General features: G+C 45.1%; 1 protein-coding gene across 5 annotated transcripts in view; it reads right to left on the reverse strand.

Moving 5' to 3' along the window:
* The window catches only part of LOC106606442 (Golgi-specific brefeldin A-resistance guanine nucleotide exchange factor 1), a 119594-nt gene that overhangs the window by 24448 nt on the left and 77933 nt on the right, over positions 1-17213 (reverse strand). For 3 of the 5 annotated variants that reach the window (XM_014202673.2, XM_014202656.2, XM_045720593.1), the window contains 13 exons: positions 16441-16559; positions 15848-15956; positions 15343-15403; positions 8543-8597; positions 4477-4624; positions 2359-2549; positions 2062-2242; positions 1612-1823; positions 1416-1514; positions 1074-1268; positions 631-826; positions 344-481; positions 141-229 (listed from right to left, as the gene is read on the reverse strand). In XM_014202673.2, the coding sequence (XP_014058148.2) occupies positions 141-229; positions 344-481; positions 631-826; positions 1074-1268; positions 1416-1514; positions 1612-1823; positions 2062-2242; positions 2359-2549; positions 4477-4624; positions 8543-8597; positions 15343-15403; positions 15848-15956; positions 16441-16559 (1793 nt within the window). The remainder of the gene's footprint in view (positions 1-140; positions 230-343; positions 482-630; positions 827-1073; positions 1269-1415; positions 1515-1611; positions 1824-2061; positions 2243-2358; positions 2550-4476; positions 4625-8542; positions 8598-15342; positions 15404-15847; positions 15957-16440; positions 16560-17213) is intronic. The other 2 variants (XM_014202687.2, XM_014202667.2) reach the window with 1 other exon arrangement.

The following is a 17213-nucleotide window of genomic DNA, read 5'->3' on the forward strand; positions in this document are numbered from 1 at the left end:
GATCCACAAGCGGACTCAAACGCCATTGTCGTCAATGCATGGTTTATGTCAAAGTCTGAGTTACAGGACGTGTGGAAACATCATTAACGGCCACGCATAAGTCATTTAAAACAGATGCACAACAAAATCATAAAACATACCTTCTTTTTATTTCTGATGTCCAACAGCTCTTGAGAATCAGGTAAACAAGACGAGAAGCGTTGTGGCTTTTTTGGTTCTTTCTTCTCAGCTAAAATAAAAATACAATTTTCACTCTTAAATCAATTTCATTCATGTCTATGAACCTGAATGCTAACCCAGTGCTTGAGGAGACCTGGCCACTGGTTAGTAAAATCAAACTTACCTGGTTCTGTCTCCTCCTGGTCTTGTCTGCCCAGTCTCATCTTCTCTGCCATCAGGTGCCCGCTGGTAGGTGGTAGGGGCCAACTGTGAGCCTCTGGAACATTCTGACCGTTGGCACTGTTCACCTGCCTGCTCGCTTCTACAACCACATCAGAAAAACATTAATGAATAACCCTCTATACACATCTGATATAACCTTTTGTCAATGTAAATGATGGACAAAGACCATTACAGTATAAGACCATCAAAGCAGAAAGTATACCAAGTGTATGAGAGGAATCGGCGTACCCGTGGTTGTGTCTGTACGGTCGTTGGTTGAGCCCTCCCCTTCTGCCAACACCATTTCTGCTGATTGGTCCTGCTGAGCGCTGCTGTTGAGCACCTTGGCCTGGCAGTGGGCCTCAGTGCTGTCAATAACAGTCAGTAGGGCCTCTAGTGAGAGGAGGTGGGTTGTGTAGAGCTGTCCGGACACAGGGAAGGCATTCTGCAAGAAAACATGACACAAACAAACCATAGTTCAACAAAAGAGAACAATGTTCCTCTGAAAATGAAAAGCATGGAGCGTGACGGTATGCATCAAAAGGAAACAAATGAAGTATTAATCCTTGACTGAACGGGACAGTGGACACTCTTCTAATGCAGATTTTAGAAAGTAAACAAAACCCTAAGCTCCCTGGAGTGATCATCGAGTGAGTGTGAGTGTCCAGAGAACAGGCATCGTCAGTTCCCACCTTAGAGAGCAGCTTGGTGAGGTCTTCAAACAGGTTTGAGCAGTAGAAGTCACAGTCGTAATTGATGTAGAGCTCGGTGACGAAGCTGGGGATCCTCGAGAGCTGCACCAGGGCCTCCAGGGCCATCTCCTTCATCTCATAGAGCATCTTCATGTTCTCTGACGTGATGATGTCCATCAGCTTCTTCAGATACATCTGCAGACCGTGAGAAGGTGGTTAAGTTGGTCACTCTGTTCAGCTGCTGGTTTTTACCATGACTCAGCTTGTGTGTGGTTGTGTCAAACTAGTGTGTGAACCCTTGTGACAATATCAAATGCGAAGAAAAGAAACACTCCCAAGTACCTCGAGCTGAAACTTCAAATGTCCTCGCATGCTCTCAAAGAGCAAGAAGCACGCTCGGACGGAGGCGGCATACAGGTTCATACGGTCCACACTTAGCAACTGAAATAGAAAAAAAACACACGTTAGTTACGTTGTTTTGTGTTGAATAGATGCAATAGAAGGTTCCCCTCCTGAACAAGCCTGTGGTGTACGATACCTGGAAGAGGTGTCTGCAGAGCTCGTCTTTGACCAGGCCCAGCAGTGACTGGTAGGGGGCGATGTGAGCCGCCTCCAGAGCCACGGTCAGCAACTGCAGGCCCATGTGCATCATGGCGTCCGTGTTGTGGCGGTCATGGGGGTTGGTCAGTGAGATGAGGAAGCGGAAGAGCTCCCGCAGACAGGGCAGGGAGTAGGGGATGAGAGCCGCACCTGGGAGGTTAGGAAATGACAACATGACAGTTAGGAGAGGATTCAAAGCCATCATTTGGGTGAGACGTCAGGTCGGGGTGAGACACGGGATATAAAAGGAGACACGCAGAGACAAGTTGTGAGACATGGGTTGAGACGTGTTGAAACATGAGGAGAGACATAAGGAGACACACAAGGTGAAATGCGAAGTGGAACAGGGTGAAATCCAAACAATACTGGCGGTGGTGTGATGGCTCACCATCCTCACCGTCTCTCTGTGTTTGCTGTGGTGTGAAGCGGACTCCTCGGGGGTTGACATAGTCCATGTCATGTAATGAGGCTGAGTCCGAATGCTCCGTCACAGATTCTCCGTCCTCCAGGACCTCAGGGATGGACTCCACCGAGGCTGACTGGGCATGCTCCACCTGCCTACCCTCAGACTGGCAGGGGAAACAGAAACATCAGCGTATGAACATTAATGAGCACGAACGAAGACTAGAAATATGCAAAAAGTGACAGATAACATAGCTGATCCAGTGTCTTTCCCCCCCCTCACCTGAGTGTACAGGCGTCCAGGCTCTGTGGAAGGGGTGGTGGCAGCAGAGCTGCTCTGGTCCAGGTCTGTCAGGTCCTCTCTGGAGGTGGCCTTGGAGCAGGTGTCCAGGCCGCTGTCTGTGGGGATGGACATGGAGGAGGCCACGCTGTCTGAGACAGACAAACTATCCTGCTCGATGAATGGGACACCACCTGGTAGAAACACACAGACCTGTGTTAGCTACATCAGCATTTTTTGGTCAAGATCGCCTAGACTTATCCATGCTATTCATCTCTCCACTTTAAAATGCATGACAGTATAAATGTTAATATATCTATGAGATTTAAGTTTAATAGAGACATACAATGAAGCCCCCTTGGACCAAATATGATTCTCTAAGCTGTTCTTTACCGAAGAGGCATTTGTTATTGATGTTGTTGCGGGGCATGCATTGATCATGTTTGATCAATTGTCCGTCTTCCGGTTATTGCAACATGGTCGACTTAGGGGTTCGAGCCTCGGCCGACTGTCTGTGCCCTTCCTTAGTTTACCTTCTATGTCTATCCCCCCGATCTTGTTTCTAACACGGTCTGAAAAAACAATAATATGTGGGATAAGAAAATGTTCATAAACTCAGCAAAAAAACAAACGTCCCTTTTTCAGGGCCCTGTCTTTCAAAGATTATTCGTAAAAATCTAAATAACTTCACAGATCTTCTTTGTAAAGGGTTTAAACACTTTTTCCCATGCTTGTTCAATGAACCATAAACAATTAATGAACATGCACCTGTGGAACGGTCGTTAAGATATTAACAGCTTACAGACGGTAGGTAATTAAGGTCACAGTTATGAAAACTTAGGACACTAAAGAGGCCTTTCTACTGACTCTGAAAAACACCAAAAGAAAGATGCCCAGGGTCCCTGCTCATCTGCGTGAACGTGTCTTAGGCATGCTGCAAGGAGGTACGAGGACTGCGGATGTGGGCAGGGCAATAAATTGCAATGTCCGTACTGTGAGACGCCTAAGACAGCGCTACAGGGAGACAGGACGGACAGCTGATCGTCCTCGCAGTGGCAGACCACGTGTAACAACACCTGCAAAGGATCAATACATCCGAACATCACACCTGCGGGACAGGCACAGGATGGCAACAACAACTGCCCAAGTTACACCAGGAATGCACAATCCCTCCATCAGTGCTCAGACTGTCCGCAATAGACTGAGAGAGGCTGGACTGAGGGCTTGTAGGCCCGTTGTAAGGCAGGTCCTCACCAGACATCACCGGCAACAACGGCGCCAATGGGCACAAACCCACCATCGCTGGGCCAGACAGGACTGGCAAAAAGTGCTCTTCACTGACGAGTCACGGTTTTGTCTCACCAGGGGTGATAGTCGGATTCGCGTTTATCGTTGAAGGAATGAGCGTTACATCGAGGCCTGTACTCTGGAGCGGGATCGGAGGTGGAGGGTCCGTCATGGTCTGGGGTGGTGTGTCACAGCATCATCGGATTGAGCTTGTTGTCATTGCAGGCAATCTCAACGCTATGCGTTACAGGGAAGACATCCTCCTCCCTCATGTGGTACCCTTCCTGCAGGCTCATCCTGACATGACCCTCCAGCATGACAATGCCACCAGCCATACTGCTCGTTCTATGCATTTTTCCTTCAAAACAGGAATGTCAGTGTTCTGCCATGGCCAGCGAAGAGCCCGAATCTCAATCCCAATGAGAACGTCTGGGACCTGTCGGATCGGAGGGTGAGGGCCAGGGCCATTCCCCCCAGAAATGTCCAGGAACTTGCAGGTGCCTTGGTGGAAGAGTGGGGTAACATCTCACAGCAAGAACTGGTAAATCTGGTGCAGTCCATGAGGAGGAGATGCACTGCAGTACTTAATGCAGCTGGTGGCCACACCAGATACTGACTGTTACTTTGATTTTGACCCCCCCCCCTTTGTTCAGGGACACATTATTCCATTTCTGTTAGTCACATGTCTGTGGGACGTGTTCAGTTTATGTCTCAGTTGTTGAATCTTGTTATGTTCATACAAATATTTACACATGTTAAGTTTGCTGAAAATGAACACAGTTGACAGTGAGAGGACGTTTATTTTTTTGCTGAGATTACAAGATTGAGTCTCACCAGAGAGGAGGTTGTTGCTGAGGGTGGTGGTAGGGGCCTGCTCCAACCCGCCAGAGGCACTTCGCACCATGTGACGGGGGGGGTGGGGCGAGCGCTTCTGCTTCTTCCACTTTGACGACTCACTCATCCCACCAGCACGCATCTTCAGCTAAAACCAGTAGAACACACACACAGTCAGTACACAAATACATTAAACCACTGGCTGTGCTCTTGGCCAGAGGATGCTGTAATATCATCATATATTGTACAGATGATGGTATCAGGTTCATCTTTTAAAGGCAATAGGATCCTTTTAAATACAGTATTTGGACAGTGCCCCAGTATAACACAGTCTTAAAACAGAAAGTCATACACATACATCTGAAAACACAACACTGTTTACTAACAGCTGAGATTGCATAGCAGTCACCCCAATGGCAAGATACAATATCTGTACAAAGGTGGAATAAGAAAATTCAACAAAAAGTCACACAGGATTAAACACAAGAAACAAATTCAAGCAGCCACAATGAAAAAGGTCATGGCATGGTTTTGTTAGTGTACTCCAACACTTTATAATGAATATAACTACAACAATACATCTTTTAAAAACATCTGCAAATTGTATTTTGGTTAAAAAAAATTGCCCCTTAGCATTGTGTATGAATCTTCAAAAGTGGGTGGTTAGTGGGTTCAGATTAAGAGGACAGGAGGGGCAGGGAGGATGAGGAGGAGGGATGGTCATTCTCCAACTGAGTCACCAGTCATCTCCTTACCTGCACTCGTTTGTTTTTCCACAACATATTGTAAGCCTCAGGAGAGAAGGGGGCAGGTGCCCGTGATTAGTGATGGACGACATGTCAGCAGCAGCACACAGACAAGCGACTCACTCAGTGATGCATGGGGTGTGGGGGGGGTTCAAACAGAGTACCATGCAAACCCCACCGGGATGGGCTTGTTTGGGAAAGAGGGTAGTGGGTTAGGAGGGGGGGACACAGGCAGGCTCCATACGGAGACATTCACAAATGAGCAGGCCAAACCAGACAGCACAGTGAAGGGCAGGCAATCAGACAGAACGGCAAACTTCACATTGTAATTGCTCAAGCTGACATTTTTTTACCCCCTTTTTCTATCTTGTCTTATTGCTGCAACTCCCCAACGGGCACGGGAGGCGAAGGTCGAGTCATGCGTCCTCGGAAAAACACAACTTGCCAAACCGTGCTTCTTAACCCCCGACGCTTAACCCGGAACCCAGCCGCACCAATGTGTCGGAGGAAACACTGTTCAATGTGGCTCAGTTGGTAGAGCATGGTGTTTGCAACGCCAGCGTTGTGGGTTCGATTCCCACGGGGGACCAGTACGGGAAGAAAAAAAAAAAATTATGAAATGTATGCATTCACTACTGTAAGTCGCTCTGGATAAGAGCGTCTGCTAAATGACTAAAATGTAAAAATGTAAATGTAACTGACGACCGGTATCAGCCTGCAGGTGCCCAGCCCACCACATGGAGTCGCTAGAGCGAGATGATCCAAGTAAAGCCCTCCCCGGCCAAACCTAACCCGGACGATGCTGGACCAATTGTGCGCCGCCCTATTGGACTCCCGATCACGGCCGGTTGTGATACAGCCTGGGATTGAACCCGGCTCTGTAGTGACACCTCTAGCACTTTGATGCAGTGCCTTAGACCAGTGCGCCACTCGGGAGGCCCCAAGCTGACATTTCTGGTGCCCATCAATATTTGTATTTGTACACTTGGAGTCTAGGTTTGATGGGGTATGATTGTGAAATAAAAGTGTCACTTGTGTTCTTTTCTACTGTTTGTGGTATGAGGCTAAATCAGAAATGCCAGAGAAATGTCCAATCCAAGCCACACGATGCATACACTGCATTCGGAAAGTATTAAGACCCCTTGACTTTTCCCCACATTGTTACATAACCTGATTCTAAAATTGATTCAATTGTTTTCTGCCCCCCATCAATCTACACACAATACCCCATAACGACAAAGCAAAATCTGGTTTTAATTTTTTGCAAAGTTACTAAAAATAAAAACTTAAATATAACATTTACATAAGTATTCCAGACCCTTTACTCAGTACTTTGTTGAAGCACCTTTGGCAGTGATTACAGCCTCGAGTCTTCTTGGGTATGATGCTACAGGCTTGGCACACCTGTATTTGGGGAGTTTCTCCCATTCTTCTCTGCAGATCCTCTCAAGCTCTGTCAGGTTGGATGGGGAGCGTCGCTGCACAGCTATTTTCAGGTCTCTCCAGAGATGTTCGATTGTGTTCAAGTCCAGGCTCTGGCTGGGCCACTCAAGGACATTCAAAGACTTGTCCCGAAGCCACTCCTGCGTTGTCTTGGCTGTGTGCTTAGGGTCATTGTCCTGTTGGAAGGTAAACCTTCTCCCCAGTCTGAGGTGCTGAGCGCTCTGGAGCAGGTTTTCATCCAGGATCTCTCTGTACTTTGCTCCCTTCATCTTTCCCTTAATCCTGACTAGTCTCCCAGTCACTGCCGCTGAAAAACATCCCCAAAGCATGATGCTGCCACCCCATGCTTCACCTCAGGGATGGTGCCATGTTTCCTCCAGACGCTTGGCATTCAGGCCAAAGAGTTCAATCTTGGTTTCATCAGACCAGAGAATCTTGTTTCTCATGGTCAGAGTCCTTTAGGTGCCTTTGGCAAACTCCAAGCGGGCTGTCATGTGCCTATTACTGAGTGGCTTCTGTCTGGCCACTACCATAAAGGCCTAATTGTTGGAGTGCTGCAGAGATGGTTGTCCTTCTGGACACCATCTCATGTCTCGGAGCCCTACGGACACTTCCTTCGACCTCATGGCCTGGTTTTTGCTCTGACATGCACTGTCAACTGTGGGATCTTATATAGACAGGTGTGTGCCTTTCCAAATTATGTCCAATCAACTGAATTTACCAAAGCAGTTTCCGTTTGCAGCGGACTCCAATCAAGTTGTAGAAACATCTCAGGGATGATCAATGGAAACAGGATGCACCTGAGCTCAATTTGGAGTTTCATAGCAAAGGGTTTGAATTCTTATGTAGATAAGGTATCTGTTTATTATTTTTTATAAATTTGCAAACATTTCTAAAAACCTGTTTTCGCTTTGTCATTATGGGGTATTGTGTGTAGATTGATGAGGAAAAGAAAAATGCATTTAACACATTTTACAATAAGGCTGCAACGTAACAAAATGTGGACAGAGAGAAGGGGTCTGAATTCTTTCCAAATGCACTGTATATAGAAACGGGTATGAATACATGAACAGTTTGAAATAACGTAATTTGTTGTACAGCCTGAAACCATTAACCTGTATTTATTTTCATTTAAATTACATTGAATTGAGTTTAGTGGGATAAAAAAAAAATCTAACCACCAAATAATGAAATGTCTTTTTAAGTTGTTAATAATTCATGTGAAATTTATGTTGTGGAAATATGAAATTCCTTTAAACCCAGGATATAAGAAAATGCTAAAATATCCCTAAAATGCACCCTCATGCATTCACTCCAGAAAGCCACGCTAACCTGGCCTATTTCAATGCACTAGTCGAGAGCCTTTAACAAGTACCCTCTCTAAGCCCCTCTGATTGGTGTTTTTAGGCTGCTCTGTACAAATAAGATCCTGTGTGTCCAGGATACAGGATGGGATCTGTGGGAGGGAACACAGGCAAATATGCATTTTGTAAAGAGGAACTCAAATAAAATAAAATAATAAAATAAAAAAACGCAGCATTTGATGAGATGGAGGTGATATTGGGAAAAGCACGCCACCACGATGGGTGGAAGCAGAGGGAGGGAAGGGCATATTGGGTATGTAGTTGCAATTCCGCACGTCAAGACAATATATTATTATTATTGTTAAGACACTTTTCTTTTTGGCCGTGGGGGAGCAAAGACCTAGCAAAAAGAGGTGTTGCTACGGTGGCCATCCCTGTAGAGTACAATGATTACTCACAGCACCATGGGGATGACAGGAACCAGGAGGACACAAGGGGAGGGGGTGATGCAAGAAAATCAGTCATAGCAAGACAGTACTGGCACATTCAACATTAGGCCTAATTTGAGTTTACCTTCTTCATGTTGGCGCCCACAAAACTTTTGGCCTCCTCTTTAAACTGGGGTAGTCTAAAAAAAAAAAAAGGGCGGGAGGAGGATGTCAATTATCAGACTTATACATTCATTAATACATTGTCCTGTCCTCTCCTCTCCTCCCTCTGCGTTGAGTTCCTGTGCCTTCTCAAACTCTACCGTCAATTCAAGGTCATTCATTCATCAGCCACCGTGAGGCGACAGGAAACCTGATATCTACACCAACAAAGCAGTTTCCGTTCGCAGCGGATATCTGAAGTTGAGTCCCTTTTACATGTAGAGCTAGAGCAATCAATCAAATTAAATGTAGTTATAAAGCCCTTTTTACATCAGCAGTTGTCACAAAGTGCTTATAAAGAAACTGATCCTAAAACCCCAGAGAGTAAGCAATGCAGAAGCACAGAAAGACTGGAACCCAGGAAGAACCAGGCTCTAAGGGGTGGCCAGTCCTCTTCTGGCTGTGCCCGGTGGCGATTATAAGCATTAAGAGCACAAAAGGCTTTAAGCCCTTGCAAACTGTATGATACCAAAGGGCAGTACTTGAATATCACAGTTTAGACTAACATGGAAACTCAATGTCATTAACGCCACACTGAAAATAAAATCTGTATTGTGTAACCACATGCATGTCAATATCCAAGCAGGGACAAAGAACGGAAAATTGTTTGTCATCTTAGATGAAATGTAATTAAATCCCCCAAAGGCTTGCAGACAGTAAAATAAAAACAGCTGGTGTAGAAGTTGACAACTGCTAAACAAAGCTTGTTAAAGTAACCAAAGCTCCATGAAAATAACCATACACACACAGAGAGAGAGAGCGATGCTTATGAGGCACTAGGGCTGACAGAAGCAATCTGTCTGAGGGCCCTGCATTTCCATCCCGAACCCAGATGAGCTTCTCAGTGGCTTGACGAGATGAGCTGTGCAGCGTAATGTTTCTACTCCTCACACAATGTCCGAGAGCCCTGTGCTTTGTGGACTCTTGGGCTTTGCGGCGAATGAGATGTCACTGGCTAACACACACACACACACACACACACACACACACGGAGACGGGGCCCCCCCGCCGTTAACTCTGCGTTAATAGAGTGTTGTCTTGCAAGCTCGATTATTGGATGATCTGTGAGTCCAACAGATTAACATTCATAATACTTTCAGTAGGCAATCTAAGCCTCCTCCTGAGCACTCAATGAGATCTGCTGCTCATTATGCCCGGGCTGCTCAAGGCTCTTACGTCTTTATTATGGATGAGCTGCGGACAAGGCTGGGTGAGTGAGTCTACGTAATAGGCATCCTCAACGTACTTGCACGTTGTTGTGGGAAGGAAAGTTGTAATAACTAGGCAAGTCAGTTAAAAACAAATTCTTATTTTCAATGACGGCCTAGGAACAGAGGGTTAACTGCCTTGTTCAGGGGCAGAACCACTGATTTTTACCTTGTCAGCACGGGGACTCGATCTTGCAACCTTTCGGTTACTAGTCCAACGCTCTAACCGCCAGGCTACCTGCTGCCCCCGATGGCTGTCATTCATTTCTATTTCCATATCCGACAACTAGTAAACAGTGTTGTAAGAGATATGATAACAAGCTGCTGCAGTGCATGACACACAACTCCCAACGACGACACAAATACACAAAGAATGTCCAGATAGTGACTTAGCGATATCAACGGACTCCACTGTGAAAGACACCACGTTTCTTAACAAATCCTGCATCAAATAGCCTCGTCTGAGATCCATGCGCCTCCAAGAGAGAGAATTACACCGTGACTTTGTTTTGAGCTCTGTTTATTCTTGAGGTGGTGAGGGGAGGGGGGGGGCGTAATACATTTAGAGAATGAGACGACTCTATTCCGTCTGATTTTATGATCATTTCTGGCAGGATTACTGGCCATGCTAATTCTGTGTGTGTTTATGGGGGAGACGCTCTTCTTCATCTATATGCAGATCATACAGTCTGGCGCTCCGCAGGCTCATCCACTCGTCTGTGAGACGATGTGACTGGAAGTCTAATGTACGGGCCTCTGGGACAGGGGGTGGGGGGAACGATGTGGCATGCTTCCCCACAATGCTGAAGTCGGTAGAGAATCATGTTATTGCATTAGTGGACCGGCGCCCTGTTGACCTCTGAATGCAGAGGGAAATTAAGATGGCTAAGTGTTGCTGAATACGTTAATGTACAATGCCTTCAGAAAGTATTCACACATTTTGTTGTGTTACAAAGTGGGATTAAAATAGATTTAATTGTAATTTTTTGTTAACGATCTACACAAAATACTCTGCAATGTCAAAGCGGAAGAAAAATAAAAACATTTGTAAAAAAACATGAAAAATAAAACACGAATATATCTTGATTAGATAAGTATTCAACCCCTTGAGTCAATACATGTCAGAATCACCTTTGGCAGCGATTACAGCTGTGAGTCTTTCCGGGTAAGTCTCTAAGAGCTTTCCACAACTGGATTGTGCAACATTTGCCCATTATTCTTTTCAAAATTCTTCAAGTCAAATTGGTTGTTGATCTTTACTAAACAACCATTTTCAGGTCTTGCCAAAGATTTTCAAACAGATTTAAGTCAAAACCGTAACTAGGCCACTCAGGAACATTCACTGTCTTTTTGGTAAGAAACTCCAATGTAGATTTGGCCTTGCGTTTTAGGTTATTGTCCTACTAAAAGGAGTATTCACCTCCCAGTGTCTGATGGAAAGCAGACAACCTGGTTGTCCTCTAGGATTTTGCCTATGCTTAGCTCCATTCCATTTTTTTATTCTGAAAAACTCCCCAGTCAACGATTACAAGCATCCGATAACATGATGCAGCCACTACCATAGTTGAAAATATGGAGAGTGGTATTCAGTAATGTGTTGTACTGGATTTGCCCCAAACATAACACGTTGTATTCCAGGTCAAAAAGTGAATTTCTTTGTCACATTTTTTGCAGAATTACTTTAGTGCCTTGTTACAAAAACAGGATGCATGTTTTGGAATATTTTTATTATGTACAGGCTTCCTTCTTTTCACTCTGTCATTTAGGTTAGTATTGTGGAGTAACTACAATGCTGTTGATCCAACCTCAGTTTTCTCTTATCGCAGCCATTAAACACTGTAACTCTTTTAAAGTCATCATTGGCCTCATGGTGAAATCCCTGAGCGGTTTCCTTCCTCTCCAGCAACTGAGTTAGGAAGGACGCCTGTATCTTTGTAGTGACTGGGTATATTGATACATCATCCAAAGTGTAATTAATAACTTCACCCCGCTCAAAGGGATATTCAATGTCTGCTTTTTTTCTTAATCTACAAATAGGTTCCCTTTATGAGGCATTGGAAAACCACCCTGATCTTTCTGGTTGAATCCGTGTGTGAAATTCACTGTTCAACTGAGGGACCTTACAGAAAATTGTTTGCGTGGGGTACAGAGACGAGGTAGTTATTTAAACAAATTATGTTTAACACTATTATAGCACACAATGAGTGTCCATGTAACTTATTATGTGACTTGTTAGGTTTACTCCTGAACTTACACTATACAGTGCATTCGGAAAGTATTCAGACCACTTGACTTTTTCCACATTTTGTTACGTTACAGCCTTACTCTAAAATGTATTTAACAGTTTTCCCCACCTAATTAATCTACACACAATACCACATGAGACGTTTTTAAAATGTTTTTTAAATGAAATAAGTATTCAGACACTTTGTTAAAGGACCTTCGGCAGTGATAACAGCCTCGAGTCTTCTTGGGTATGACGCTACAAGCTTGGCACACCTATATTTGGGGAGTTTCGCCCATTCTTCTCTGCAGATCCTCTCAAGCTCTGTCAGGTTGGATGGGGAGCGTCGCTGCACAACTATTTTCAGGTCTCTCCAGAGATGTTCGATCCGGGCTCTGGCTGGGCCACTCAAGGAAATTCAGAGACTTGTCCCGAAGCCACTCCTGCATTGTCTTGGCTGTGTACTTAGGGTTGTTGTCCTGGAAGGTGAACCTTCGCCTCAGTCTGAGGTCCTGAGCGCTCTGGAGCAGGTTTTCATCAAGGATCTCTCTGTACATTGCTCTGTTCATCTTTCCTCAATCCTGACTAGTCTCCCAGTCCCTGCCACTGAATAACATCCCCACAGCATAATGCTGCCACCACAGGGATGGTGCCAGGTTTCCTCCAGACGTGATGCTTGGTATTCAGGCCAAAGAGTCCAATCTTGGTTTCATCAGACCAGAGAATCTTGTTTCTCATGGTCAGAGTCCTTTTGGCAAACTCCAAGCGGGCTGTCATTTGCCTTTTACTGAAGACTGGCTTCCGTCTGACCACTACCATAAAAGGCCTGATTGGTGGAGTGCTGCAGAGATGGTTGTCCTTCTGGAAGGTTCTCCTATCTCCACAGAGGAACTCCGGAGCTCTGTCAGAGTGACCAGGAAGCTCTAGGAAGAGTCTTGGTGGTTCCAAACTTCCTCCATTTAAGAATGGTGGGGGCAACTGTGTTCTTGGGGACCTTCAATGCTGCAGACATTTTTTGGTACCCTTCCACCAATTCTGTGCCTTGACATAATCCTGTCGTCTCGGAGCTCTACGGACAATTCCTTCAACCTCATGGCTTGTTTTTTTGCTCTGACATGCTCTGTCAACTGTAGGACCTTATATAGACAGGTGTGTGCCTTTACAAATCATGTCGAATCAATTGAATTTACCACAGGTGGACTCCAATCAAGTTGTAGAAACATCTCAAGGATGATCAATGGAAACAGGACGCACCTGAGCTCAATTTCACGTCTCATAGCAAAGGGTAAATACTTATGTAAATAAGGTATGTTTTTTATTTTTTAATAAATGTGCAAACATTTCTAAAAACCTGTTTTCGCTTTATCATTATCGGGTATTGTTTGTAGATTGATGAGGAAAAATGTTTATTTAATCCATTTTCGAATAAGGCTGTGGAAAAAGTCAAGGGGGCTGAATACTTCCCGAATGCAATATATACAAAAGTATGTGGACACCCCTTCAAATTAGTGGATTCGTCCATTTCAGCAACACCCGTTGCTGACAGGTGTATAAAATCGAGCACACAGCCATGCAATCTCCAAAGACAAACATTAACAGTAGAATGGCCTTACTGAAGAGCTTCGTGACTTTCAACATGGCACCGTAATAGGATGCCACCTTTCCAACAAATCAGTTCATAAAATTTCTGCCCTGCTAGAGCTGCCCCGGTCAACTTTAAGTGCTGTTATTTTGAAGTGGAGACTTCTAGAAGTAACAACAGCTCAGCCGTGAAGTGGTAGCTCACACAAGCTCACAGAATATGACCGCCATGTGCTGAAGTGTGTAGTGTGTAAAAATCCCCTGTCCTCGGTTGCAACACAGCACAAGAACGGTTCGTCGGGAGCTTCATGAAATGGGTTTCCATGGCCGAGCAGCCACACATAAGCTTAAGATCATCATGTGCAATGCCAAGCGTCAGCTGGAGTGGTGTAAAGCTCGCCGCCATTGGACTCTGGAGCAGTGGAAACGTGTTCTCTGGCAGTTCGACTGACGAATCTGGGTTTGGCGGATGCCAGGAGAACACTACCTAGTGCCAACTGTAAAGTTTGGTGGAGGAGGAATAATGGTCTGGGGCTGTTTTTCATGGTTCAGGCTAAGCCACTTAGTTCCGCTGAATGGAAATCTTAACGCTACAGCATACAATGACATTCTCGACGATTCTGTGCTTCCAACTTTGTGGCAACAGTTTGGGTAAGGCCCTTTCCTGATTCGGCATGACAATGCCCCCGTGCACAAAGCGAGGTCCAAACAGAAATGGTTTGTCGAGATCGGTCTGGAAGAACTGACCTCAACCCCATCAAACACCTTTGGGGTGAATTGGAACGCCGACTGCGAGCCACACCTAATCGCTCAACATCAGTGCCCGACCTCACTAATGCTAGTGGCTGAATGTGAAGTCCCTGCACTAATGTTCCAACATCTAGTGGAAAGCCTTCCCAGAAGAGTGGAGGCGGTTATAGCAGCAAAAGGGGGACCAACTCCATTTTAATACCCATGAATTTGGAATGAGATGTTCGACGAGCAGGTGTCCACATACTTTTGGTCATGTAGTGTATTTAGACTTGCCATAAAAAAAGGGGTTAAATACTTAGACTCAAGACAATTCAGCTTTTCATTTTTTATGAATTTATAAAAATGTAAAGAAAACAAACATTATTCCACTTTGACATTATGGGGTATTGTGTGTAGGCCAGTGACAAAATCTCAATTAAATACATTTTAAATTCAGGCTGTAACAACAAAATGTGGAAAAAGTCAAGGGGTATGAAAACTTTCTGAAGGCACTGCATTTAATGATAATTCCAATTGAGGCTTGACAGGGATTATACCATTATCAGTAGATGGTAAACTGACTTTTGCATAAAAAAGCTTGAATGATTATCATTGGCGCTTTAACATGGTCGTTTATAGAGCCAATGGCTCGCATGTCTGATGACGAGGACTGGGATTTTCAGTTGGTAGTTTAAGTTCACCAAATGATCTTCATACTAAAAAGTCAGACACTGATTATGAAGCAACTTGTAAAATTAAACAGATTTGTAATTTACACACAGCACAGTGAGGTAAGCCCTAACCCTACAACTTTCCCTCCCAGTGGTTTTCATGGTAGGCGCTCTAATCCAATATCCTAATTGAAAGGGTTCTCTATAGACAAACTGGAAGTTCATTTCCTGAAGTTTTCCAGTCCCAGTGTACGGTGTAGAGGCTTGGGCTTGTCTCACACACACATCTCCCCACCCTTCCCGTTACCTGGAAAACAGCAGCTGCACCATGTCCACCAGTGTGTGTTCGGCTGATTTCCTCAGGAGCTCTGTGGAGAGGGCAAAACAAACAGAGGAGGTGCCATTAGAGCCCAGAGGACAAGAGGAACGAGGCCAGGCTGGGACCTCTTGTCTGTCTATGTTTGGCCTGGATAAGGAGGGCATTTTATTAAAGCACAGGTCAGGGACTGAGGGAGGGTTGGGGGGTAAGGGGGGGGGGTTAGTGAACTACTAACGCCTGAAGGTCTGGAGGGGGTGAGAGTTGTAGTTGAGTGATAGAGCTCATCAAAACGTTAGGCTGGAGTGATGAGGATTCCGGAGGCCATGGAAGCTAAACGTGAGAATCAGGTTCATATCCATGAGTTCCAGAATTTTTCCCCTGGAAAACCTTCATAAAATACAGCTTAGTGTCTTTCTAGCAAAGCATGTGGACTAGCTGCAGTTCCTTCCAGGTGCATCAATCACTGGGAGAATTACTGAGATGGAGAACTCACCGCTGAGGCGGATCTCGAAGCAGATGCGGAAACACGACTGCATGATCTCACACACAGACTCGTTGGTCAGGTGGGCTCCTACGGGCGTGAGCAGCAAAGTCCTCAGGACCTGTCAAGGCAGAGACAGTGTGTATACATGCGAGTGTGTACATGCGTAACATTCAGGGTGGCCATCTCAGTTCCACATGGGCTTTTACGAGCAGAGGAGGCTGGTGGGCGGAGCTATAGGAGGACAGGCTCATTGTGATGGCTGGAATGGAACGTTTGGAATCAAACACATGGAAACCCCGTTTGACACCGTCCATTTATTCCATTCCAGCCATTACAATGAGCCCATCCAGCTCCTCCCACCAGCCTCCTCTGTTTAAGAGGTATGCCATCGTACAGTAAATGTTCAACCTCAAAGGGAATCCAGCCAGGGTATTCATGCATGTAATACACTTGTATAAAGTTTCAAATGACAACCCATTCCCCATATAGTGCAGTGTCTAATATGTGCACTACCGGTAACTGGGAAAAGGGTGACATTGAGCTTGTTTGATTGATCATCATCTGGTGCACGTTTAGCTGTAAGATTTTAGCTGTAAGATTACCTGTAGGATTTTCATGAGCACTACTTCATCGCTGGCGGGGTCCGTCCCTACGAATCTGGCGTGTGTGACGGCATCCGCCATGTTCTCGATGGCCTCCGCCGCCGCCTCGTGGTTAGCATCTGCACAGGACAGATGACAAGATGGCCAATGTGATCATCTCCTTAGAAATCAGCGGACGTTTTATAAAATCCGCTCATTTCTTACACTGCTCATTCAAGGCTCAAGTCTGCCAAGTTTCACTCACAACACTTCAGCTGAATTTAAGTGACAACTCCATTTGGAACTGTGTGAGGCACACGACAATGTTCAAATATGGAATGCACATTGATATTGCCATCTTTTTATCAGATGTCAATACTGTGCAACAAGCCAATCTGTGAAACGTTTGATGTTAAGGAAATCCTTATGATGGCCTTCAACCTCGAAACGAACATACCTGTGTGGCAGACATTGTTTTCCAGACCAACTAAACCACTATTCTGTTCCTATACGATCAATGAGGACACATTTTTTGTCATCTGAGCTATTGAACAACTAAAGTAGCAAAAATGTCAAGTAAAAGACCTAGTGTCGCTCCACCTCAAAAAGCACAAGGAAGAGGATTTTGACAGTCTATTGACAAGGTCTGACAACAATCCATGTGTTGGTTTTGTTGTCCACTGTTTCAAATGCTAACTTTTTAGCATGTGTCACAAATCCAATGCAAATAAATGGTACCTATATTAGCATTTTCACACTTCATGTCCAACAACTTCAAAAGCCGTGGTTGGCTT

The sequence above is a fragment of the Salmo salar genome, chromosome ssa01, assembly GCF_905237065.1.
Source record: "Salmo salar chromosome ssa01, Ssal_v3.1, whole genome shotgun sequence".
Taxonomy (NCBI): domain Eukaryota; kingdom Metazoa; phylum Chordata; class Actinopteri; order Salmoniformes; family Salmonidae; genus Salmo; species Salmo salar.